The sequence below is a fragment of the Seriola lalandi genome, unplaced genomic scaffold (genome assembly GCF_002814215.2).
Source record: "Seriola lalandi dorsalis isolate HSWRI2012SDOR001 ecotype SW California unplaced genomic scaffold, Sedor1 jcf7180002005556, whole genome shotgun sequence".
In the NCBI taxonomy this organism is placed as follows: domain Eukaryota; kingdom Metazoa; phylum Chordata; class Actinopteri; order Carangiformes; family Carangidae; genus Seriola; species Seriola lalandi.
This window is the reverse complement of record NW_019476210.1, coordinates 1-1,338: the sequence shown is the minus strand read 5'-3', so window position 1 is coordinate 1,338 and position 1,338 is coordinate 1. Positions and strand designations below refer to the sequence as shown.

At 39.6% G+C, this 1,338-nt stretch overlaps 1 protein-coding gene across 1 annotated transcript; it reads left to right on the top strand.

The window, feature by feature from the left end:
• Positions 1–84: 84 nt before the first annotated feature.
• LOC111670149 (eukaryotic translation initiation factor 3 subunit G-like) lies at positions 85–1,330 on the top strand (the record flags this gene model as incomplete). The annotated part of the gene is made up of 4 exons (XM_023426758.2): positions 85–326; positions 717–776; positions 880–984; positions 1,133–1,330. Coding segments are annotated over exons 1-4 (468 nt in total), but the record flags the coding sequence as incomplete, so codon positions are not given.
• Positions 1,331–1,338: the final 8 nt, after the last annotated feature.

Genomic DNA, 1,338 nt, shown 5'->3' with positions numbered 1-1,338 from the left:
AGAGTATTTAGGGAATAATGGCAAAATGAATTTATATCTATTCGAATTTAATACTGGAAAATGTCTTTTGTCACCATTATCATCTTTGGTTGAACATTCTCTGTGGATGTTTGTTGTATAGCAGACCAACAAAACAAAAGCCTCGAGGAAGACGGTAGGAATAGCAGTGTCTCTGCCTTTGTGATATCTTTGTTTAGGTCTTATGTGACTGACTTAACTGGATGTTCTTCTTAACAGGCACACTACCGTCCCCCAAGGAAACTATCAAAGGAAATATAAAAACTGTCACGGAATATAAAATAGATGACGATGGAAAGAAGTTCAAGGTAGTTTGACTTTTATTAAGGCATTTGTTGCATCTGTTTACATCTATAAACACTGCTTGTTTGTATTTGGCTGCATTTCATGGGTGCATCTTAAATGTTAGGGAGCATATACCTGTGCAATGAGACCAACGTTATGGTAGAGAGGTGTTCTGATCTTCCAGGACTAAACCTCCATTAAACATCATACTTTTTTTCTTTGTTGATTTACACTCCAATATATATCTTCAGAAAATTTAGACTTTTGTGGTTTAGTTCAAAATAGGAGAGATTGTATGGGTCATGGCATTTCTGCATGTTACATGGTGGTTTGTAAGTGCCTAAATTAAGCAAAACACTTTGCTTCTGTGAATTAAAACTTAACTATGCATTTACTGCCTTTTTATCTTCTAGATTGTGCGGACTTTCAAGATCGAGACACGAAAAGCCTCAAAAGCTGTGGCCAGGAGAAAGGTCTGCTTTTAAGCTGAATGTAGTTGAAGTTGCATTTACTTAAAAAAGAACAAAACTCTGGATAAAGATGAGTGTCATGTATTTTATTTTTTCCTCATTTCAGAACTGGAAGAAATTTGGTAACTCTGAGTTTGATGCACCAGGCCCTAATGTTGCCACCACCACAGTCAGTGATGATGTCTTCATGACTTTCATTTCCAGCAAAGAGGTAAGGATCCAGTGAGCTTCCACAATTCTTTTTGTTGCTGTTCAGTGATGTGTAGGCTGTCAGTCCACATTATGTCTTTAACTGTGGTATTTGTCTGTAATTTACTGGGTTTACCTTGTGACTGAGTGCCTTATCTTACCTCTTGCAGGACTTGAATGCCCAAGACCAGGATGAGGATCCCATGAATAAATTGAAAGGACAGAAGATTGTGTCTTGCCGTATTTGCAAAGGAGACCATTGGACCACCCGCTGTCCCTACAAAGACACCCTGGGCCCCATGCAGAAGGAGCTGGCTGAGCAGCTTGGGCTTTCAACCGGCGACAAGGACAAGCCTGCTGGCTCTGGTACCGTCAG